A 25129-nucleotide genomic window follows, 5' to 3' on the forward strand; every position below is an offset into this window, starting at 1 on the left:
TTTGGTTTAAAAATTATTTAATAAACCGAAAACAATATGTCACTTTTAATGGCAACGATTCTAGTTTACTTCCAGTTCAATGTGGTGTCCCTCAAGGTTCCATTCTAGGCCCCCTTTTATTTTTATTATATGTCAATGATATTATTAATACATCTTCCATTTTATCATTTGTATTATTTGCTGACGACACAAATATATTTTTTTCTCATAAAAATATAACTTCCTTAAACAACATCTTAAATATTGAATTAATTAAAGTCTCACGGTGGTTTAAAGCTAATGAACTATCCTTGAACTCGAAAAAGACCCACTTCATCCATTTTAAACATTCTCATATTACAGATTCTCCAATTCACTTACAGATTGACGGCACACTATTAGAGCGGAATACTCAATCTAGATTCTTAGGCGTCATCATAGATCAAGCTTTGTCTTGGAATGAACATCTGCACCATATCATTATATGTATCTCGAGAAATATTGGAATAATTTCCAAGTTGAAATTTATTTTACCACACAAAACTTTATTTCAATTGTATAATTCGTTAATACTCCCGTATATAACATATTGTAACGTTGTTTGGGCTAATTGTGGTTCCACAAAACTTACTTCTATGTCTAAATTACAAAAAAGAGCAATTCGCATTTGTACAGGATCACATTATTTGGCTCACACCGATCCTTTATTTTTTAAACTGAAAACATTAAAAATTGCCGACTTATACACTATTCAAATAACTATAATTATGTTTAAATATATTAACAAACTGCTCCCTTCGTCCTTTGATAACATGTTCAAATTTAATAGTACTGTCCATACTTACCCAACGCGCATATCCGGAAACTTTCACCTCTCTAACCCCAGACTGGTAATTGCCTCTAAATCAATACGACACCATGGTCCTGACATTTGGAATGGTCTTCCAAACAATATTAAAACGTGTTCAACCATATACTCATTAAAAGCCACTCTAAAGAAAACTATCATTCAATCTTATCAACCCCACCCTCCAAATTAAAACATTCACTCAAATATTCACATTCGCTATTTAATATTCTGATTTTACTCAACTGCTATACACAGCACCAGCACCTGCACTTGCAATGCATGCACCCACTTGGTCAGTAAATATCAATCTTAGTCACGAATCTTTTATGAGGCCGCCATCAATTCAAGCCTAACCGCTCACGATGGCGGTCTCCTGCGTTCATTTTTTACATTATATGTATATGTTTACATTTATAAAAGATTAATTTATACTCACATCCTTATTTGTATTTATTATGTAATATGACCACATTGTTTATATTATGAATTATTTTGTATTTTGTAATTATAAATAATTTTGTATTGTGTTTTTGAACGCAGAAATAAATGCAAACAAACAAACAAACAAGAAACAAATTGGGTGAGCTGATGTACACTTTCGGTGCAATATGTTGGAATTGTGGAAGATGAAAATAGGTTTGGAAAATTTTAAAAAAAGCTATACGGAAAATTCTAGGACGAAAAATAACACCCGCTTAAGCTTTCGTCATCCATGTCATTAATACTAAATTATTTTATAAGTAATAATGATAATAATTCGATTTATATAGTGCTTTTTCCAAAGGCTACAAAGCGTTGTTAACATCATGAATTAAGTTGTACAGGTGTGTTTTTATGGTTTAAAAGGTCGAGAAAAGAGATATTTTGGAGAGATGGGGGAGTCAGTATTCCAAAGACGGGGGCAAGAGATTGGAAAAAGAATTGAATTATTGATCTATTTTCGAATAGATTAATAAATTTTGATTAGTGATACTGATGGAAAAATGTCCACTTACAGACTTTCAAAAAAATCAGAATGACTTAATCCATCCCCTCGTTCAATACGTAATAAATGATTAATTCTAAAACAACTCCGTTATACTACTATACCGATTATCACCAGGGGTAAAAGTTCTTGTTAACGTGTGAAAGAACAACCTAAAAACTAAATGAAAATACAAACTTTGCTCTGAACCATAGCAGTACACAGATTTTCGGGGGGGGGGGGGGGTAAGACGCGTAAAATTCAAATAAGCTATAAAAAAGAGGGAGCAAAGTGACCAGTTTGTCATTGGGACGCTTTTGCATTTTCTATAGTAAATTGAGGGATTCCTGTACCATTTTGGTAAATTTTGTTTTAAAAAAATCAGTAAAAATATAAGTTTTCAATATGGGGGCATGTCCATCTGCCAACCACCCCCTCTCACCCCCCCCCCACACACGCTGCGTACAGTCATGCTCTTAATGACTGTGATAGCCAACCAGTAAACTATTTCGAGATGAGAAGCAATTCAATATGGGACGGGGACAGGATACGTCCATCTTTATCTTCTGCCGAAATAGAACGCCAGAATTTCAAGAAGTCACCCATCACCTCAGAGGGCGCTGTCTGCCGAAAATACAGTCCCTGTGTGAAGAAATCGATGAGTTTGTTCCCGAAATCAGACTGGTCGTCGAACACTTCGGTGATGTCCCATTGCATAGGAATGTCGACAACTGTAACGTCATAACCCTTACTTTCAGCTACTTTATGTAGATTCTTGGAAGACTGTGCGGGGTTGGATTGAGTTTTTTCCCATAGCCACGTGAACTTGCTGTGCGTTTTCGACATAAGGTCTTCTGCACAAATTAGAAGGACCAAAATAAAAATAACATGAGTAAAGCTTAATGATAATAAAACTAGTAGTAATGATTAAATATAATGGCGCACAGGTCCACCTTTCAGTACTCATTGCGCCTCAATAATTAAAATAAAATGTATAGTTCATTATATATGGTAATCGCATAACAAATGACCTTTAACGAGGGTATAGTCGTAAGACCTGTGATATAATGGTAATCGCATAACAAATGACCTGTAATAAGGGTATAGTCGTATTTGACCTGTAGTGATATAATGGTAATCGCATAACAAATGACCTGTAACGAGGGTATAGTCGTAGGACCTGTAGTGATATAATGGTAATCGCATAACAAATGACCTTTAACGAGGGTATAGTCGTAAGACCTGTGATATAATGGTAATCGCATAACAAATGACCTGTAATAAGGGTATAGTCGTATTTGACCTGTAGTGATATAATGGTAATCGCATAACAAATGACCTGTAAAGATCTGCTTCATGGAGGACAGCGTCGAGGGTGTAAACATCTTTTTTGGCAACTGAAAAGTAACCTACCATTTTTAGCAACAACGATGATGAGACCGTTCTCCTTCATCATGTTCGTCAGTTGGGTGAAGGTCGTCTCAATGTCACCGGTGTAGTAGATTGAATGTATGGAGGAGATGAGATTGTACCGTTTCTTCACCAATGGGCTCCCAGAAACAAACTCCGAAAGGGGGCCATGGAAGCCGTGACAGAAGACAGAACCATTTCCGTTCGAATTCAACGAAGCGACTTTATCTTTGAACGTTTGCAGCAAGACTTCATTGGGTTCCACTGCAACAGCGTATGTGGTCGAGAAGCAAGTCTGAAGCCGCTTCAGGAAATGGTACTCATGAGGTCCTGTAGAAAATATTTTTTTAAAAAATAGCTCAACGCATTTATGACACGACTAACCTTTACAAACACGTGACATTCGCCCCGGCGACGATTGCTCTGCTGTAAATTCCACACACAAATAATGACCGACTTTAACCTGTATACCTTGGATTTACCCTATGATCCTAAACCAAACATAAAACCCTATCGCAACCCTATCCCTATAAAGTCCGTTGCAATTGTCGCCGGAGTAAATGTCGTGTCACCGACCCGGCAAGCCAGAGCAGGGACACTGTCACTATATTATACAAGCTGGAAAACAATGAGCCATCAACGGTCATACACCCTTAAACATGTTGATATGGATTATAAGTATACCCCTCTATTTTGGAAATGTTTTATTCAATTTTTTAATAGGTTTACACTAAGAAAAACACCAAACGATATTTGTGAGGAAAGAAGATAAGTTGACATCGGGTTGACGTATATTTATAAGTGTGATCATGATGTTAACAAAACGTAATCATAAAACCTTCTTTCAAAATTCGATATTTTTCGAATACATCTGTATAATCTTCTTGTTTTCCACATTGTCACAAGTAATCGAAATAACTTTAATATTCGTAAATCATGTAAGTATTTTGTTTTTACAAAAGGAAATAGGTATTAACTACAATTTATTCAACCTAAAGAGTGTGATCTGAATAGCACGTTCTCCGTTATACCTTTATATGTAGGCCTATACAAAATGAATATATTTGTTCTCTCTTTATCTTTCGTTACAATTAAAGCGCCTAGGGGCATTTTAGTCAAAATAGAGAATTAGTAATTCTTATTCAAATTAGTATGATACAAAAGCGCTCATTTCCTGGACACATTTACAGGTTTTGTATTCATATATTATTACAAGATTATTTTCTAGGTTTTTTATTCTCAGTAAAATTTATAAGTTTTCTATTTATTAGCACTTTTACGGTTTCGCATGAAACTGTCCCCGTCAATCACTCATTAATCATTATCAATAATATTATTATTACTTTTCTTTTTAATCCTTAAAGTGGAGGTCGCGTGAATCAGTTTTTTAACAGTTGGGAATCCAAGTCTGAATGGGCATCTGTTAAAGGAGAGATAATATATTGAATATGAATGTGGTCTTATTATATATCAATAATTTGAAAGGTATAGGTGTGGGGATTATCAGTGGGTCATTCAAAAATCACGAAAATAATACATAAGGTGAAAATCGCCAATTAAAAAACGCTAAAATGCCTCTCCGAAATATACCTCACATCGGTCTCTGAATTGACTCGAATTTGATGACGTCACTGTCTGTACGAGAGGCGTGATTGGCTCTCCCACGTGAAGCTCTACTTGCATGCAAAACCTGTTGCGTGGGTACGTTTTCTCCACACTGTCACTGAATACTTCGATCCCGAAATGAAAGAAAACCCAGAATTATATTTAGATTTGGATTTTCAAATTGATGATTTTGAAGATGAAGAGAATGATGATGAAGTGAACAACAAAGTGACGTAGTTGGTGGTAAATTGGATAATTACGCCGAAATTGAATTCATGAAAATGAATTACCACACTGTCTAGACAGAGTCTCTTTCATACCTGGCTCTGTGACTATGAAGAAGGAAAATAATGATATAACTGTACTTACAAACAAGTGAATATTATAATCCAAACCTGAATGCAAATCAACTCAACGAATAGCAGCAGACGATATGCACCAAAGATAAACTTCATGTGGCTGGGAATTGTCACTCGTTCTGTTAGATGTAATTTTTATCTCATTAATTTGGCAAAATTACGAAGCTCGGGGAATTATTTAACTACATAAAAATATAGTAACATCTCGTATTATTTTTTAAATTACGATAAAACATTTTTTGAAGGAAAACGTTTAGCTAAATTAAAATTAGATGTAAAAGATCACCCCCAACATGCGTAGCTTGTATGCATAGAGCTATAGGTCCGTGCTTGTATGTCATTGCAAACAAACCATCTCAAACACATGTACTGGTATTAGTCCAGGATAGAAGAGGCGTAACCTTGTTTTTTTATATATACAATATTTTGTTATATATTGATAATGATGTCATTCATGATGTCATACCATGACTCACAATTGTAGCTGCGCAGGCGCAATGCGGAATAAACTTGCTTTGGAATCATACACCAAGAGTATCAGACGTGTGCTTATTTATGTGCCTTAATTACTAATTACTGTAGATTAATTAGGAGTACATAACAACAAATCTGGCGACGAGGATCAACTTTTGTGTTTGTTCTTCACTTTGGTAAAGTTCGAGTACCTGAGGATGGCTACTTTTGGAACAATTGGTGAATTTCGGGAAGACGAAGGGAGTTGGTCCGAGTACATTGAGCGTATGGGACACTACTTCGACGCCAATAGCATCATTGATGAGGGGAGGAAAAGATCCATTTTACTAAGTGTTTGTGGAGCCTCAACCTACAAATTAATGTCAAGTTTGGCGGCACCAAGGAAACCAGGTGAAGTTGAGTTCAAGGAACTTGTGAAATTAATGACTGATCATCGAGATCCAAAGCCATCGGTGATCGTCCAACGATTCAAGTTTAACAGCAGGTCGAGGAGACCAGATGAATCGCTGTCAACTTACATTGCTGAACTGCGACGATTGGCTAATGAATGTAAGTTTGATACTATTTTAGAGGAGATGTTGAGAGATAGGATTGTGTGCGGAGTGGCAGATGATAGAATACAAAGGAGATTATTGGCTGAACCAACTCTAACATTTGAAAAAGCTAAAGATATTGCATTAGCTATGGAATTAGCTGATAAAAATACAGCCGATCTCAGAGATCAGAACAAAGGCGAGATGGTGAACAAAATCGCTCATGGTGTTCGTCATCGTAAGTCGTCACAACGCCCTGTTTCCAAGAAACATTCCTCATGCGGTCGCTGCGGAAAGGGACAGCATCAAGGAGAGGCTTGTCCAGCAAAAGACGGAGAGTGTTTCCACTGCGGGAAAAAGGGACATTTCGCCGTGGTATGCAGAGCGAAAGGAGAGAGGAAGGACCAGAGAAAAGTTTTCCAGCAGCAAGGGAAACGGACCGCCTCCAATAAATCTCGCACTCTGCAAATCGAAACAAGAGAGGAGGATGAAAACGAAAGCTACGGGCTGTATTCACACTCGACGAAAGCTTCCAAACCGCCTCCGATTATGACTCAGCTAATAGTGAAAGGGAAACCTATAAACTTCCAAGTGGACACGGGCTCAGCAGTAACGCTCATAAATGAGGAAACGTGGCTCTCTCAGTGGAGTGACAGAGAGAGGCCTAAGCTGAGCGAACCAATAACGCGGCTTCGTACATACACCGAGCACTTGGTAGACATCATCGGAGAATGTGAAGTCGCCGTATCCAAGGGCAGCACAGAGGAACGCTTGCCTTTGATAGTTGCGAGAGGCAGAGGGCCGAATCTCATGGGACGAGATTGGCTGCACGAAATAAAGTTGGACTGGAGGGAGATAAACTTGGTCAGGGTCAATGACGCAGTCGACAGATTGTGTTCAGACTACGCGGAACTGTTCACACGGGAACTTGGAAAGTTGAAAGGTGTAGAAGTAGATCTGGATATTGACCCCGATGCATCACCTAAGTTTTTGAAGGCCCGTCCAGTTCCATTTTCGCTTCGAAGTCGTCTGGATCAAGAGCTGGATCGCCTTCTAGCAGATGACATAATTGAACCAGTTCAATATTCAAACTGGGCAGCTCCAGTGGTCCCAGTTGTCAAGGGAGATGGATCCATTCGCATTTGTGGGGATTATAAAACCACAATAAACACAGCAGCTCGATCGGATACCTATCCGATCCCGAGAGTTGAAGAGCTATTTGCAAGGCTTGCAAATGGAAAGAAATTCACAAAACTGGATCTTTCTCATGCCTATCAACAACTAGTCCTGTCTGAGAAATCCAGGGAGTTCGTCACTATCAACACACATCGAGGGTTATTCAGATATAAGAGACTGCCTTTTGGAGTTTCAACTGCGCCTTCTGTGTTTCAGCGGACGATGGAGTCATTGCTGGCTGGTATACCAGGTGTGGCCGTCTACCTAGATGATCTTCTCATCACAGGAGAGTCAACAGATGCCCACATGAAGAACCTGAGAGCAGTCCTGGATGTTCTTCTGAAAGCTGGACTAAGACTGAAGAAAGAGAAATGTGTGTTTCTCAAGGAAGAGGTTGATTACCTCGGACACACAATCACTGAAAAGGGTCTTCGTCCCACGGGGGACAAGGTGCAAGCCATTACAAATGCGCCCGAACCGAAGAGCGTAAAGGAACTCCGGTCGTTCCTGGGCTTGCTGAATTACTATGGTAAATTTCTACCCGACCTTGCATCAAATCTAGAACCTCTTCATCGGTTGTTGAGGAAAGACGCAAGATGGCGGTGGGGTAGAGAGCAGAAACAGGCATTCGGAAGAGCCAAACAGTTGCTTAATTCAACTAGAGTGTTAGCTCACTACAATCCGGAAGAGCAACTCATACTAGCTTGCGACGCTAGTCCGTACGGTGTCGGAGCCGTACTCGCACATAGATTTTCGGATGGGACCGAAAAACCCATCGGGTTCGCGTCGCGAACATTGAATGTTGCAGAACGCAGATATTCGCAGTTAGACAAGGAAGGTCTCGCGATTGTATTTGGTGTGAAACGGTTTCACCAATATCTGTATGGCCGTAAATTCGAAATAATAACGGATCATAAGCCGTTACTTGGTCTTTTTGGCGAGAAGAAAGCCATTCCACAGATGGCTTCTCCGCGCGTCCAACGGTGGGCGATTACACTTGCGGCATACGAATATGAAATAAAGTATAAAGCGGGAGAGAAAAATTCAAATGCTGATGCACTTAGTAGATTACCGCTAGAATCAACCATTCCGGATCCTCCGATCCCGGGGGATATCATACTTCTCATGGATACATTAGATAGGACACCGATAACGCCTTCGCGCGCCCGTTCTCTTACCGACAAAGATCCGATCTTGTCGCGGGTCCGTAACTTCATCTTACAAGGATGGCCTACAATGGATGAATTACAAGATAAGGCATTCGGTCCGTATTTGAATAGAAAAGATGAATTGAGTGTTCATGAGGGAGTAATATTGTGGGGAGCTCGCGCGGTGCTTCCCCTGAAATGTCGAGAAGCAATGATGGAAGAATTGCACGATGCACATCCGGGGATAGTGCGTATGAAAGCAATGGCGAGAAGTTGCGTATGGTGGCCACAGATTGACAAAGATTTGGAGCGTAAAGTTAAATCTTGCGAAAAATGTCAATCACACCAGCGACAACCGTCGAAAGCTCCACCACATCAGTGGGAATATCCAAGTAAACCATGGTCGCGAATTCATGTCGATTACGCAGGTCCAGTGGAAGGGAAAATGTTACTAGTAATAGTAGATGCGTATTCAAAATGGATAGATGTTCACATTACGAATAAATCGACAAGCGAAGCGACAATAGACAAATTGAGGGAAGTCTTTTCGGCACAAGGTCTTCCTCAAACGCTGGTTTCGGATAATGGGCCCTGTTTCACGAGTGAGGAATTCGCTATGTTCATGAAAATGAACGCAATCAATCACATTCGAGGTGCACCATATCACCCAGCTACTAATGGTCTCGCGGAAAGAGCAGTGCAAACTGTGAAAAGAGCACTCAGAAAAATGAGTGGACCCCTTCAGACGAGATTAGCAAGGTTCTTGTTGAGTTACCGTACAACTCCACAAGCTACCACAAACCAGTCACCGGCAGAATTGCTCATGAACCGAAAGTTGCGTACTCGCATATCTTCTGTTCTGCCTGATGTGAACGCAACCGTTGAGAAGAAACAATTCTCACAGACCGCTCACACTTCTCGCAAACTTCGCGAATTTAAGATAGGAGAAGAAGTCCTTGTGAGAAATTACGGGCGAGGCAACCAATGGCTACCCGGAAAAGTAGTCGAACGTAACGGTCCGGTATCCTATGTCGTAAATGTCAATACCAATAACTCGACGCTGACATGGAAACGTCATGTTGACCAATTGCGAAGTCGAATCTCGACTTCATCGACCTCGAACGACGACACCGGCCCGACACACGAAGATGACGTTATCATCCGTGATAACGACAATGATGACCGCAATGTCAATGAAGATCAGATAGACATTCGCGCGGATCGTGAAGACAATCCTGAAGTCGATCACGATGACGGTATAAAGCATTATCCTAGACGAGAGCGTAGAAAACCAAGCTATTATGGATTTTCGTAATTTTCGACGCAACAATAATTTTAATAAAATCTTGTCTTGGATTATAAACTCACCTATTTTTGGACCTTGTCAAAATTCCTGATTTAATTGTTTGGTTCAGTGAAACAAAAAGTATCATTGAATTTATTAGTTTTGATTTTAACTTCAGTTCCTGACTGACGTATATCATTTAATAATGTTTGATAATTATCAAAAGTTTCTTAAAGGTAAAATTTGAATCTGGGAACTGAAAGAAATTGTTACATTTCAATATATAGTTTCATAACCAATTGAATAGTTACTGGTACAGTTTTGAGTTGCAAATTGAATTGGGATGTTGAAAAGGTATGTTTAATCTAAGGGGGGAGAGATGTTATATATTGATAATGATGTCATTCATGATGTCATACCATGACTCACAATTGTAGCTGCGCAGGCGCAATGCGGAATAAACTTGCTTTGGAATCATACACCAAGAGTATCAGACGTGTGCTTATTTATGTGCCTTAATTACTAATTACTGTAGATTAATTATTAGGAAAATACAGACCTTCATCAATACTTGTCTTAGGCGTATCCTCAGAATCTTCTGGCCTGAGATAATTAGTAATCAAGACTTGTGGGAGATTGCTCATCAGCAATCCATTGAGGCAGAGCTCTTGCAGAGACGATGGCGGTGGATTGGCCACACCCTACGGAAACCAATGCCTAATATTACTAGACAGGCATTGACATGGAATCCTCAAGGAAAAAGGAAGAGGGGAAGGCCTCGTAACTCATGGCGCAGAGACATGGAGGCAGATGTTAAGAGGATGGGCCGCACATGGAAAGAACTGGAGACGCTGGCTCAGGACCGCTCTGCCTGGAGGAACTTTGTTGACGGCCTATGTCCCAGGAGGGGCGATAGGCGTAAGTAAGTAAGTAAGTAGATTAATTAGGAGTACATAACATATTTTTTAATGGTTTCTTGTCAATTCGAGGGTGCTGATTACGAATCTGAATGATGCCACTCGTGTAACCTTGAGCATTTTCCGCAAATTGGCAAAATCTAATATGGCCGCCAAAATATGCAAATTACCCATAAAAATCCTAAACTTGTCCGCACATTTGCTACGAAATGCATAAAATTGTGTGGCAGGAGTGAGATACTCTCTGAAAAATTCAATGATTTTTGACAAAATATTTATTTTCCTCATGTTCAAAATGGCCGCCAAAGTCCATCGTATATTATGTACAATATAAAGAGGAAAACTAGTTCGCAAGGTGAGCACTAAACTGCAAAAAACCGAAGTATGAACGAAGTGATATATGCAAATCATTATTACTAACGATATATATCATTCATTATATCATAAATGGGAAGATTTCTGTATTTTGATATCTAAAATGGCCGCCACTGGCCCAAACAGTATTGCGTACAATGGCAATGGGGGCCAAAAAATTCACAAGAGTGATCACTAAAATGCATATTATTAAGATTACACGAGTGGAATACTGACTAAAAACATAACTGTTAACGAAATATATCATTAAATGCCATGTATGTGATGAATATTGTATTTTGATTTTCAAGATGGCTGCCAAAGGCCCTATAAGTATTATGCACACAATGAGAAAGAGGGGCAAAGAAATCACAAGAGTGATCACTAAAATGCATATATATCTGATAAATTAATAGGATACTGTTTAAAAAACATATTTTCTAACGAAATATATCATTCAGGTTTAAAGTTTGTGTTAAATACTGTAGTTTAAATTTACTTTCAAAATGGCCGCCATAGACATTAACAGTATTATAGTGCACAATGCAAAGTGGGAAACCAATTATGAGCACCATAAATGCAAGTATTAGTGATCTATGAGTAGAATATTGTCCGAAAGCATAATTCATATTAAGAGATATCATTTATTCTGCCAGTTAGGTGATGAATACTGTTATTGGAAAGTCAAAATGGCCGATACAGGCCCTTATGATATTATGCACAATGTGAATGGGAACAAATTATTTCGACAGAATTTGGCTTTGCTTGGCCAAATGGTGATGTATGAGTGAAATATCGTCTGAAAACACGATTTATAACAAAATATATCATCTCTTATGTAATTTAGGTGATAAATACTGTATTCCAACATTCAAAATGGCTGCCATATGCCCTTTTTGTGAACATTATTTGTCTACACTCAAATTATATATTATACGATAAGGGCCTATGGTGGCCATTTTTAATTTAAAAATGCAGTGTTTATCACCTTAAATACACGACATTATGATATATCTTGTTAGAAACCATGGTTTTAGACAACATTTCACCCTTGCATCAGAATTCACAATTATAGGCAATATTTAGAGTTAAACAAAGCCAAATTATGTCAAAATTATATGTCCAATGTTACAATGTACATAATACTTTTAGGACCTATGGCAGCCATTTTGGATTTCAAAGTACAGCATTTATTACCTCCACAACCAATATGTGATGTATTTAGTTAGAAATCATGTTTAAGACAATATTTCTACTCGTATCTCACAGTCATATGCATTTTATGATTCTCATTTTATGATTCTCACTCTTGAGTTTCTCCATTCGCATTGTACATAATAAATATAGGGATGATGGCGGCCATTTTGAATGACAAAATACAGCATTTATCACATAAATGGCATATTAACAATGATGTTTTTAGTCAGTATTCCACTAGTTTATCTTAATTATATGCATTTTAATGCTCACTCTTGTCACTTTTTTGCCCCGGCCATTGCCCTTGTACATAAGCAGTTTCCTAACTGAAGTGGCTACCCTGGGTAAATAAAACGTTATTATTTATTTTTTATTATAATACTCTTTATGCCACTGGTCGCCATTTTGAATAATGAAATACAGTATTTATCACCTAAATTACATAAGATATGATATATTTGGTTATAAATCATGTTTTCAGACGATATTTTACTCATACATCACCATCTGGCCGGCTCGGTGTAAAAATGGCAGAGGTAATAATCGCAGAGGTAAAAATGGCAGAGGTAATAATGGCAGAGGTCAAAATGGCAGAGATAAAAATGGCAGAGGTAATAATGGCAGAGGTAAAATTGGCAGAGGTAAAAATGGCAGAGGTAATAATGGCAGAGGTAAAAGTGGCAGAGGTAAAAATGGCAGAGGTAAAATGGCAGAAGTCATAATGGGAGAGGTAAAAATGACAGCTCTAGGTAAAATATGGCCAGCCTCAAACCCCGAAGCAATGAATTGTCAAAAAGTCCCCGCATGTACAAAGATTAAATTAGAAGTGCATGTCACGGTTAGGCATTTCATCATATCATTATGTCTTTATCGATATCGGCCTAACAATGCTATTTACGAATTCGTTGGAGGTGTACCGTGAAGGCTTTTTAAAAAGAAATCAAACGACAAATATTTTTTCATTCAATTTACCTGGAGCAAAATGAAACTGCACTATTCTCATTCATCATTTTATAACATTACTTTTTGTATAGCTGTTTATTTGTGTCTAAAGTTTTGCCAGGTTTACCGTTACAAAAAGGAGGAAGAGTAGACATAAGAGAGGTGGAGAGATAGAGAGGGTTAGGGGTGGGAAAAGAACATAGCGGGACCTTGAAATTGTCACGAATGATTGTGGTTGAATATTATGTCCTTATTTGTAACGTCGTCTGTACTATTCTTTTTAAATATTTGAATGACAATAAGCATGCGTTCCCAGGCTTGGTACTGAATATGTAACTGATTATGAAAATCAATAATAATCTTGACTGGTAAACCAATTTGGGGTCGATCGAGGGGAACCGTCTGGTTCAGATTCTTTGCATAAAAGAAGACCCTGAACCTTCTTTACCATTGCATCCAATATGATATAGACGGCTTGATGGTCATAACCCTTGGAAGCGGAAGTGCTGTTGGGTATTTTGTACACCATAAGCAGCACTCTCTTGGTATAATTAGCTTGGTACGCTAAAAAATATTGTTTATTATCTGATTGTTATTATTTTTGTTGTAATTCTTTTTCTGAGTCAAAAGAACTTCACTTAGTTGAAATAATTTTTAAAGTCATTTTCCCCCTTGACCAAATCCCCTTTGATTTTAGAGTGAAAACTTTTTTCTTCTCGGCTTTTTAAAAACCAGCATCCGATATCTCTTTCATTTTTGCTTTATATGCCATCTTGACTTTGCAATTTTCAACTCCGCCATTTTTTACACTGTTAGAAAATTTATACTTAAAAATAAAAAAAAAATCCTGCAACAGAGTCTGAAGAACACCTGTAATCTTACTGCTCTGTGTAATCCTACATGCATGCATTTTTTTTAAATCATCACTTTATTCAATATTCAAAATCAAACAAAGGAACATAGGTGAATATACAATAAAAAAAAAGGGAAACAAGCCCAGGTCATGAACTAATAAATTACATGCAGGGCAACATATGTAAATTACAAAGAAAACGAATCACAATATAGACAACAATAAAAAAAAGAATCATACCAAAATATAAAAGATCAAGTTTTGAGCAGAAAAATATATCTCATAAGTTGTGTATAATGCTAGATAATAGATAACCTTTTAATTTAATTGTAGTTTCGAGTTCAACATAGAATGGCAAGACACTGCATTAGGAGTATAAAGTGAGAGAGACGTACAGAGATAAGAAAAGAATCTATAAAGGAAACCAAAACAAAAGAAAAGCGAACCCGTCGGAAAGAGTAAAATGAGAGGAACAATCCAGAGCAAGCCTCATCAGAGTCGGCGACGAGATAAGCCAGTCGAGGAAGCCCATCCCGCCAGCGCGTTTCCGTTTTACACCCTGGCGAAGGCATTTTCCGGAAAAGTAGCCAAAAAGCGACTAGTGAAGAGTCTACGTCTACGTTTGTTTACATTATCAGCTGGGCGCGCGATCCAAAGTCCGCACCGAAGTTATCCGCAGAACATACCGTACTTGCAAATTCTTTCCAGGTTCAATACGAATGTTTGATCATTTGCCTTGCCGATTTGCTGATGTCTGTCTTTCTCTATATCTGTCTATATATCTATCTCTCAAATTCTATCTCTATCTATGTAACTGCAGTATCTATCTATCTAATAATCTTCTCTGTCTCTCTCATTCTTTATCTAACATCTATCTATCTCAAATTCTCTCTCTCTCTACCTATCCATCCATCTGTCTGTCTTTCTCTACTCTCTCTCTACCTACCTATGTAACTACAGTATCTATCTGTTAATTTGTCGCTCTTCGCTCTCATTCTTGATCTATCTGACATCTATCTATCTCTCAAATTCTCTATCTCTCTATCCATCTATCTATCCATCCGTCTGTTTCTCTATTTCTCTCTATTTATCTATTTTTTAACTAGAGTATCTATCGATTCTATCTGTTAATTTGTTAATAATCTTCTCTGTCTCTCTCATTCTTTAATTATCTATTTAATATCTCTCTCTATCTGTCTATCTACTATCTATCTTTCTGTCTGTCTTTCTCTTATTCTCTCTATCTATTTTTTTAACTTATCCGTATCTGTTAATTTGTTAATATTCTCTCTCCCTCTTTATCTATCTAACATCATCTATCTCTCATCTATCTATCTCTATCTATCCATCTGTCTGTCTTTCTCTATTTCTCTCTATCTATATATCTATCTATGTATCTGTCTATCTGTTAATTTGTCTATCTTCTCTGTCTCTCTCATTCTTTATCTTTCTCCTTCTCTAGCATCGATCTGTCTGTCTTTTTTCTCTCTTTCTCTTTGTCCGTCCATATTTCTATCTACAACATCTCTCTCTCTCTCTCTCTCTCTATTTCTATCTATCTATCTGTCTGTCTATCTTGTCTCTATCTCAGTCTTCTATATCTATCTTTCGGCAGCTTCTAAGTGTATATCAATCGATCAAACTTCAATTTGTCTTTCCATTTATAAGTATCTGTTTATTTTGATTTTGTCTGTCATTATATTCATTTAGTTAATAATTTATTTTTAGAAAAAAAAACTATCATAAACAACTAAATAACGTGACTGCAAAAGCATGTTCGGATTTCACTCCTGACTGCCGCTCTCTCTGTACATGAATTGCCGAGGAACTCTGTGCCCTGATCAGTAACTGTGCAAATTGCATGCGGTGGTGGACTCGCCTGTGTCGCACGCTGCATGCAACCAGCGATGTGTGTAGACTCTTCGCTAGTCGCTTTTTGGCTACTTTTCCGGAAAATGCCTTCGCCAGGGTGTAAAACGGAAACGCGCATCCCGCCACACCCCATGGAGACCCCCCAAACCGGCCAACGCGCTCCAGAACCACAGACCCCGCTGACAACCCCCCACCCCCTCCGCACACAAATCCTCGAATCCTCCCCACTATCCCTCAAATTGGGAAGAAAAGGAAAAATCCGAAAATCTGTGCACAAAAACAAATGGAGAGCAGCCCACAGAGTCAGCCATTACGAAGCACGTCCGCCAATCCGAGGACCCCCAGGGAGCACGACGGGACTTCCAAATTAAACCTCCACACCTCGCTCATCCCAGAACCGACCCCGACAAGACAAGCCCCAGACCGGCCCTCCCACTCAACCCCCTCCGACAGGACCCTCTCCCTACCCGTGTTTTGAGTTCCTTTAAGTGAGCGGTAGCCGACACTCCCATTGAGGCTCTTCCTTGGCTTTGTATATCACAAAGGAAGAGACGATGGCGAGTTTGGATAACTCTCTGCTGAAGATTTTGGGAGAGATTGGCCTTTTGCAAAATGACAACAATTCTTTTAACCTTGCAAAGTTGTCATTCGAAACAAAGCCACGCGAACCAATTTCAACTGGAAGAAAAACAACTTTGACATTTTTTCCCTCGATGTCCGCGACCATTGGTGCGTATTTGTTAATTTTGTAGTTGTGTGCTTTGTCGATATTCGTTTCAAACGGAACAGACAATTCGAAAATTAGCATTTGGTTTCGTTGCTTAGATGCAATACAGAGATCGGGAATTAGGTCGGTTTGTGTGAACTCATAGTTCACACTAACCGACCTAGTTGATCTACCACGTGAACCAACGGGAGTGTCGGAGCCAAGATCACAATAAATTGCAATATCGTCATTACCAAATCCTCTCTCTATCCCGCTTGACACAATTGAGCGAATATAATTAAGCAAATTGTTGTGACGCCATGTGTATCTACCATGGGTGTCGATCGGTATTCTTGGTTGGGGGGGATGATTGACACAAATTTTCTTGTGGATGGGGATCTTTCAACATTACCCCCACTAAAATCACAAGTTAGGACATTTGGGAGTGGGTGATATGCATGGTGTTCTTGGAAATTCCTTCATTGTTGTAGTGTACTTTACTTTTATAATTTTTTTGAAAATTTAATTTGTGTTACAAGTAAGCCTATTCTAAACTCATGCGAAAGAAAAAAATGACAAAAATTGTCTGGACCATGTACAATTGTACATAGTGATCTTTTTATTGAGCATGATGTATACACAGGGGCGTCGATCCATTTTTCAGATGGGGGGGGGGGGGGCAAATCATGAATCAACGTTCCAAAGGCGCTCTATCACACAAAACAAACAAACTCACCCACATACATATAGGCCTATATATATAAATATATATATGACTCATGAGAAAGAGACACATATCTCCCCCTCACCAACAATGCGAGCGCGAAGCGCGAGCTGAAATTTTTTAGTATGACATGAAAACAGGAAAAATGTACCTGTTTAGGTTTGTTTGTAACTCATGAGGAGGATAGATACATGTATCTGACTAGAGAACGAGCTGAAATTTCTTTATATTCTGACCTGAAAGCTTGATATTTTATGCATTTTTGGTACCAATGATTAAGATGTTTGTCTAAAAGAACAATAGATGCGAGCGCAAAGCGCGAGCTGAAAATTTTGATATTTCGATCTGGAAAAAAATGACAGATTATTGGACGCTTTTAATAAAGAAGAAGATATATATCCAAAAAAAAGATTATTACAAATCGAAGCAGGAGTTCTTTTGAGGTTTAGAACTGAAAACGGGACATTCTACTCACTTATTTCATCAGGAAAAGTATGGGTTTCTGGTACAGAAATGATGCGAGCGCGAAGCGCGAGCTGAAAATTTTTATATTCCAATCTGAAAAGCAGACATTTTGAGCACAATTTTATGAATCAAAATCGAGTTGGTATCTCAATCTCGCTTTCTGATTTCAGTGTAACATTACAATCTTATTAAATTTTTTAGTGGCACATGCAGAATTATTGAGGATCAACGCCTTTGTGTATACAACCCGACTGGCAGTATCTTTTTTCTTAATGCGCGATGATAAAATGCAGATTCGGACCAATTAAGACTAGCACAAATTTCAAACTGTATGGCTTCTCGTGCACCATCGGGCTTACCGCTTAGACGATTTATCTTGCCACCCTTTTACTCCTGTTTATTTTTCCACCCTTTTGAATTAATTGATTTATCAAAATTAATTTATTCGCCACTGGTGGGATGGAACACCCTATCAACAGAAGTTGTTTTTCGTTGGGGTCCTTTTATGCCATGTGTTAAAAAATATCATATACATAAACATTTCATTCTTTTTCATCTTGAACCTCCACTCATCTGTTTAATAGTCCCCGAATAGTCCTGAAAAAGAATGTTTTTATTTAATAACAATATACACAAATTGTGAGGAAAACAAACTGATTGATGGCATACTATAATCATCATGATCAAACTTTACATTTTTTCATCATCATTTTTATAATTTTTCTACCCTAAATTATTGGGGGGGATGATAATACAGGCCATCCCCCCCACTTGAAATATTGGGGGGGATATATCCCCCCATCCCCCCGTGATCGACACCCATGGTATCTACCTTGGTCTAGTGAGACATGACAATGGTTTAAAACATGGTGAAGAGTTTCACGATTGTTACATTTCGAACATTTCTCTTTTGATCTTTTCCCCCATCTACTCAGGTTGACATTTGTATTGAGAGTGTCACAAGAGGCATTGAATAAGAATTTTGCAACCCGTTCTGGTAGATTGTAAGCAAAACTCTTCCGGTTTGTTTCGTTTCCCTCCAAAACAATGAGTTCGAGTAGTGCTAGGTTTTTAACGTGGGAATGCCAAAACTCGGAGACACGTTTTTTGCATTCGTTTTTGGCCTGCTTCTTCTGTTTAGCAGGTTTAGCATTTGCGTCGCAAACGTCAGTCCAAACTGTTTCGTTTGTGCATGTAATTGATTTTCTTCGAGTCCAACTTTGCTCGCGCTCGAGTTTAGAGTCGAGACAAGCATTTACTTTCACATCTCCGAGTGATCGCATCCTCACATGGGCAAGGGTATGGCATTCGACATATAAGTCAGAAATACAAGGAATATCAAGTCCTTCTGGCATGTGTAGAAAAGCTAAGGTTGCGGGATGGGCAAGACCAGACCATTTCTTAATATATCTATTACACAGAGCATCCAGATCCTTTAAACGTGTGTTACAAAGATCATTGACAGTTAAATGGTATTTCATAGAGGGCAAGAAATATTGAGCATACGTCTTTAGTTTATACTCTGACCTTACTAGTAACGCATCTATGTATAAACTTACAGAAAATTGGTATTTTGTGCATGTGCCCTTACAAATTTATTGTAATAAAACTGTTTTCCCCTTTTTTAAAGCATATCTGTTCTGTAAAATTGTAGAAAAATTGTGGAAAACCCTCCTTCAAAATTATTTTGTTTTTTTTTCCGTAAAACCTGTTTTTTTTTTTTCTTCTGTAGAATCTACTGTTTTTTCTTATAGTGTACCTCGACCACTTTTATCTCTGCTATTGTCACGTCTTCCATTTTTTACCTCTTGTCATTTATGCCTCTGCTCTTTTTATATCTGCTGTTCTTACCTCTGCCATTTTTACCTCTGCCATTATTTGGCCTCTGCCATTTTTACCTGGCACCATCTGGCCAAGCAAAGCCAAATTCTGCTGAAATAATTTGTTCCCATTCACATTGTGCATAATATCATAAGGGCCTGTAGCGGCCATTTTGACTTTCCAATAACAGTATCACCTAACTGGCAGAATAAATGATATCTCTTAACTGCTTAATATGAATTATGCTTTCAGACAATATTTTACTCATAGATCACTAATACCTGCATTTATGGTGCTCACTCATGTGAATATTGGTTTCCCACTTTGCATTGTGCATAATACTGTTAATGTCTCTGGCGGCCATTTTGAAAGTAAAAATACAGTATTTAACACACACTTTTAACCTGAATGATATATTTCGTTAGAAAATATGTTTTTAAACAGTAATTTATCACATATATATGCATTTTAGTGATTACTCTTGTGATTTATTTGCCCACTTTCTCATTGTGGATAATACTTTTAGGGCCTTTGGCAGCCATTTTGAATATAAAAATACAACATTCATCACATACATGACATATTAATAATATATTTCGTTAACAATTATGTTTTTAGTCAATATTCCACTCGTTTAATCTTAATAATATGCATTTCTGTGATCACTCTTGTGAATTTTTTCGGCCCCCATTGCCATTGTACGCAATACTGTTTGGGCCAGTGGCTACCATTTTTGATATCAAAATACAGAAATTTTCCCATTTATGACATAATAAATGATATATCTCGTTAGTAATGATGATTTGCATATATTACTTCATTCATACATCGCAATTTTTGCGGTTTTATTGCTCATTTTTGTGAAAATTGGTTTTCCCTATTTTTATTGTACATAATAGAGTATACAATGGACTATGGCGGCCATTTTGAATATCAGGAAAATAAATATTTCGTCAACAATTATTTTTTTCAGAGTGTATTTTACTCCTGCCACACGCTTTCATGCATTCCATAGCCAATGTGCGGACAATTTTAGGATTTTCATGGGTAATTTGCATATTTTGGCGGCCATATTGGATTTTTCCAATTTGCGGAAAATGCTCAAGGTTACACGAGTGGTATCATCCAGATTCGTAATCAGCACCCTCGAATTGACAAGAAACCATCAAAAAATATTGTATATATAAAAAACAAGGTTTGGTCAAGTTTCTATGGGGCCTATCCTGGACTATATTCCTTCCTTGCTCGCCTTGCTGATTGAGAGCTGTGCAACACGTGCATAGATCTACTCTCTCAGCCAAGGCGAGGCAAGCAATAGGCCCCGACGGCATGTTGATGATGGTTTGTTTAAGATCACAATCATAGTAGAGCTGCGCATGTTGGGGATGATCTTTTACATCTAATTTTAATTTGTTGTTCACTTCATCATCATTCTCTTCATCATCAAAATCATTAATTTGAAAATCCAAATCTAGATAAAATTCTGGGATTTCTTTCATTTCGGGATCGAAGTATTCAGTGACAATGTGGAGAAAATGTACCCTCGCAACAGGTTTTGCATGCAAGTAGAGCTTCACGTGGGAGAGCCAATCACGCCTCTCGTACAGACAGTGACGTCATAAAAAAATCCCCAATTTCGCGGACGTAATTCTGCGTATTTGAAGCATTCAGAGAGAGAACTTATAAACTATCAATTAACCGAGTTTCATCGGTCTCAATAATAAATGATGTACACCATCGTGTTTTCCTTACTTTCTCCTTTAATTTGATATATGATTCTCCATTTTTACGATTTTCAATATATTTCTACTTTAAAAAAATATTGGGTAAAATTTTAACCACCACGCGGGTAATTATGTTTCCAACCAATTTAGGACAGTAAAAAATTACCCAATGCGGGGAGCATGTTGTCCAGTGAGGTTAAAAACATAAGCAGCAATTACTTTAGAATGGGCAAAGTTTTCATCACACTGGATAAATAAAAATGCCCAATGTTGGTTAGACACATAATTACCCTCGTGGAACATCTTTAACTAATATTGTTTAGGGTGCACATGTCATATTCATGATATTGATAAAATATCTGGTCAGCTCATATAATAATCCAGTGGGATAATGAGCCAAGCATTTGGGCAGGCTAAACATCATGGAAAATGTGGCAAAATTGCTAAAAGCTTTGAAGAAAATTTGACCTTTAAAACACAAAAATCAAATTTGGTGACAGTTTTCGACATAGGCCAAATATTAAGAAAAAGATATCATATTTCACCTTTTACCTTTCATGTTCTTTCAATTTCTCGGCTTTCTTCTTGGTCGTGATTTTTTTTTTTTGGGGGGGGGATCTAACATGTCTAAGGCCCCGAGTCCTCCCACAAGTACGCCAGTGGTATAAACCATTTCATTGAGTAGAATTACTATTGAAAACATAATACGGTTCTTGTCAAAAATAACGAATATATATGGCTTATAGTTCGATCAAAATTTGATGAAATACTTAAGTATGATATGAAACTATTATGCATATGAGTAATATGAAGTGGGAGGGGGTCAAACACCCCCCCCCCCCGCGAAAAAAGGAAAGAGAGAAAGATACATGAACGGAATTCTGGAAATCGTTTTGTGGTTGAGAACGGAATAGGATGCGATATAGTGAGATAAAGACGAAGAAAGCATCCGAAGTGTGTATTTCCTTCAAAATTAATCAGCCGAAGGAGAGGGGAGGGATGGGCTCCTCCTCTCATTCATTTTTCTTGAGCCCCACTCTATTCACCTGTTAAAGAAAGTTCTTTAAATATTGTTTTTCAATACTGTATAGAACTTGAGTGAAAAGGGTCAAGTAATAACATGAATAAGACACACAATCCAACCTGTATACAAATCTAAAACCTGCATGGTTTGCTATGGAATTATGAAGGCTGATTCAACCCCCCAATCAAGACTTAATTTTAATAAAAAGAAAAGAGAAAATAAGCTTAACATTAATTTTCGTCAAGATCGGATGTAAAATATAAAAATTATGACTTCATGAAGTTTGGCTTAATTTTACTAAACATTGCAGATTCTGGTCGGTCTGCAAATAAGAGAACATAATTATAAAGCCACCCAGTCACTATTTACATGATTCATTTTGTATTTTGCTGTAAGAAATATAGAATATTTTATTTCCTCATCAATGTTTGATTCCTTCCTGAACATTTGATTGTATTATTGTGATAAGATGAACAGTCTCCTTATTGTCAGATAAAGATGACAACTTGTATGATTTAACACTGAATAACAAAGAAAATAGTGAGTGAATGTAGATTTGAATAAAAATCTAAAAGATTTGAATTTAGAGCTTTTGAGATTTGAAAGTTAATCCTAGAGATTTAAAATATATCCAACAATCGGCTGGTCACAGTCAACAGCCGATCTAGATTTATTATAAATCCTTGATTTTTAGAGTGACCACTGATCGGTTAGGAATTAAAGGAAACCAAAACCCAAGAAGAGAAGCAATTTATTGGAAAGAGTAAGTTTCATCAAAATCGGTTATGAAATAAGCAAGTTATGGACGATTAAAAAGTCTTGTTGTACTTACTATGTGGATCCTCAAAATTGGCAAACGTGCTTCAAAATGGCTGATTTTGTGGACAACTCTCCATTTGTTTTGTACACATATTTCCAGATTTTCCCCTTTATTTTACATATTTCACATTATCTCCTCCTGATCTTGACATATGTGGTGGAGATTATATTTTCCCATGACATATGTTGTGCTCAGAAGGAGGCAAGATGCAATTTGAAAAATAATGAGGAAAAACTGAAAATTTGTGTACAAAACAAAAGGAGAGTTGTCCACAAAATCAGCCCTTTTGAAGCACGTTTGCCAATTTGAGGATGCCCATAGAAAGTACAACAAGAGTTTTCAAATTCCCATACCTTGCTTATTTCATAACCGATTTTGATGAAACTTTTTTTTTAATTGTTCCTCTCATTTTACTCTTTCTAATAAGATTGCTTCTCTTCTTGGGTTTTGGGTTCCTTTAATTTCCTTCGTGTGAATGTAGCTCAGATTTTTTTTTTTTTTGGGGGGGGTATTTTTCCTTAGAATTTTAACAGCTGTTGAAAAACCATCTGAAAATTAATGAATTTATTAGGTGCTGACATTATTGCATTCTGACAGACGGCTATGGTTATCAAGGCAATTAATAAAGACATACCTTCACCGACTCCTACACCTAGAAGGCTGAACTCTTCGTCACGACCAAAGACATCAGTCAGCTTCTTCATCACTTTAGTGTCAAAATATTGATTCACTTTTTCAAGGAGAACATTATCTGACTGTGTGATCTGATAGAATGCATTGTAAAACACATCTTGGTAGCGCCCTTCATCTTCTGTTAGCGGTCTGATGTCGCACATAGCAGCAGACATTTTCCCTCTATTTCTAGAAATACAAGACGAAACTGGTATTTTGATTTCTGCAGTAGTGCGTTCAATAAAGCTTTGAAAGATTAATGCCAGAGGTGGTAGATAGAAAGCTTCAAGCGCTTTGGTTTTATTTGGAAGAATGCTTGAGTGATTCTGAGAGTATGGTAGTAGGATGTCTACTCCCCCCCCCCCCGGGGCGGATCCAGGCTTCGCCAATAGGGGGGCCCGGAATTTTTTTCAGCCATATTTTCCCCGATCGGCCGCTCGAAGATAATTTTTGGTTCTTGTGAAGGGGTAGCCCTTATAGTCACTTTTTAGCTTTATTCTTATTAATCAACGTAAATATATAATATCATAATCCTTATTTATATCATACGAGCGCGAAGCGCCAGTTAAATTTTTGGAATCCTTATGTATTTTTTCCTAAAATTTTTACATTCTGGGCAATGTTTGTAATCGTGAAAAAGATGTGTATGCAACTAAATAATTAAAACGAACGCAAAGCGCGAGCAGAAATGAAGTGATGGAAAAGGTACCTGTGAAAGACTGCATGGAGTTAGCCATAGAGAAATTACATATTTTAAAAAACAAGTAATGCGAGCGCGAAGCGCGAGCTGAATTTTTTTGACATTTTTACCCAAAGAATGGAAATTCTAAGCACTTTTTATTACTTAAACAGAATTAATAGAAAAATAACTAAACAATTAATGCGAGCGCAAAGCGCGAGAAGAAATTTTTTAATTTGTACCTATAATGAATGAGACACTCTATTCATGTTTTGTAAATCATAAAGGGGGTGAGTAGTTGGTGATCTTCCTTACATTAATAATGCGACCGCTAGGCGAGAGCAGACAATTTTCACATGCGTTTTGAACTGATCGAAAAGGTACCTGCTAAGTACTGTAAGCAATGAAGACCTTGCATATATTAACAATGAAATAATGCGAGCACGAGCTGAAAAAATTGACATTGCCACATAAATGATGATAAAGTGATATCCTGAATCAGATCAAAAATAAATTTTACGCGTCTTATAACCTAGCTGTAATATAAAGGAAAAAAATAATAATCAATTCATTGCG

General features: G+C 37.6%; 1 protein-coding gene across 1 annotated transcript; it reads right to left on the bottom strand.

The window, feature by feature from the left end:
* Positions 1-1401: 1401 nt before the first annotated feature.
* Positions 1402-24177, bottom strand: LOC121413342 (histamine N-methyltransferase-like). Its single transcript, XM_041606126.1, has 3 exons — positions 23837-24177; positions 3207-3533; positions 1402-2647 (listed from the first exon to the last, which is right to left on the bottom strand). Exons 1-3 carry the CDS (start codon positions 24048-24050, stop codon positions 2298-2300), a joined length of 891 nt encoding a protein of 296 aa, XP_041462060.1. The 5' UTR covers positions 24051-24177; the 3' UTR covers positions 1402-2297.
* Positions 24178-25129: the final 952 nt, after the last annotated feature.

The sequence above is a fragment of the Lytechinus variegatus genome, chromosome 4 (assembly GCF_018143015.1).
Source record: "Lytechinus variegatus isolate NC3 chromosome 4, Lvar_3.0, whole genome shotgun sequence".
Taxonomy (NCBI): Eukaryota; Metazoa; Echinodermata; class Echinoidea; order Temnopleuroida; family Toxopneustidae; genus Lytechinus; species Lytechinus variegatus.

Bases quoted from the DNA above. Each gene is read 5' to 3' on its own strand.
- LOC121413342 (XM_041606126.1), bottom strand. From the start codon at position 24,050: ATGTCTGCTGCTATGTGCGACATCAGACCGCTAACAGAAGATGAAGGG. The intron at 3,534-23,836 runs GTATGTCTTTAT...TATTTTCTACAG, and splicing joins AGGTGTAGGAGTCGGTGAAG to GACCTCATGAGTACCATTTC. The intron at 2,648-3,206 runs GTAGGTTACTTT...TAATTTGTGCAG, and splicing joins CATCGTTGTTGCTAAAAATG to AAGACCTTATGTCGAAAACG.